Here is a 286-nt window from a genome sequence, read left to right as displayed (position 1 = left end):
TGCCACCTGATAGCAAATACCACTGCAATAAAACCCTAAACCCTAAACCCTAAACCCTAAACCCTAAACCCTCAATGTTTTTGCCTGTGGGGCCCCGGGGCCCCCGGGCTTGCTGCGCTGCATGCGCCCCCAGGTCACCTCTGCCTTCGCACTCAAACCCTAAACCCTAAACCCTAAACCCTAAACCCTAAACTCTCAACTCTAAACCCTAATCCTAAACCCTAAACCCTAAACCCTAATTCAGGATTCTGGGGGAGCGATCCCCCAGGGAACCCTAAACCCTCGA

At 52.4% G+C, this 286-nt stretch overlaps 1 protein-coding gene across 1 annotated transcript in view; it reads right to left on the bottom strand.

Annotated features, from left to right (window-relative positions):
* Positions 1-286, bottom strand: part of EMH_0076000 (uncharacterized protein) — a gene marked incomplete at both ends in the record, with an annotated part of 3,764 nt that overhangs the window by 3,225 nt on the left and 253 nt on the right. Inside the window, one exon of the mRNA XM_013499678.1 lies at positions 70-144. Within this exon, the coding sequence (XP_013355132.1) occupies positions 70-144 (75 nt within the window). The remainder of the gene's footprint in view (positions 1-69; positions 145-286) is intronic.

The sequence above is a fragment of the Eimeria mitis genome, genomic scaffold, assembly GCF_000499745.2.
Source record: "Eimeria mitis Houghton genomic scaffold, Emh_scaff4551, whole genome shotgun sequence".
Classification (NCBI taxonomy): Eukaryota; Apicomplexa; class Conoidasida; order Eucoccidiorida; family Eimeriidae; genus Eimeria; species Eimeria mitis.
Note: the sequence above shows the minus strand (reverse complement) of the source record. Positions and strands in the feature narration are given on the sequence as shown.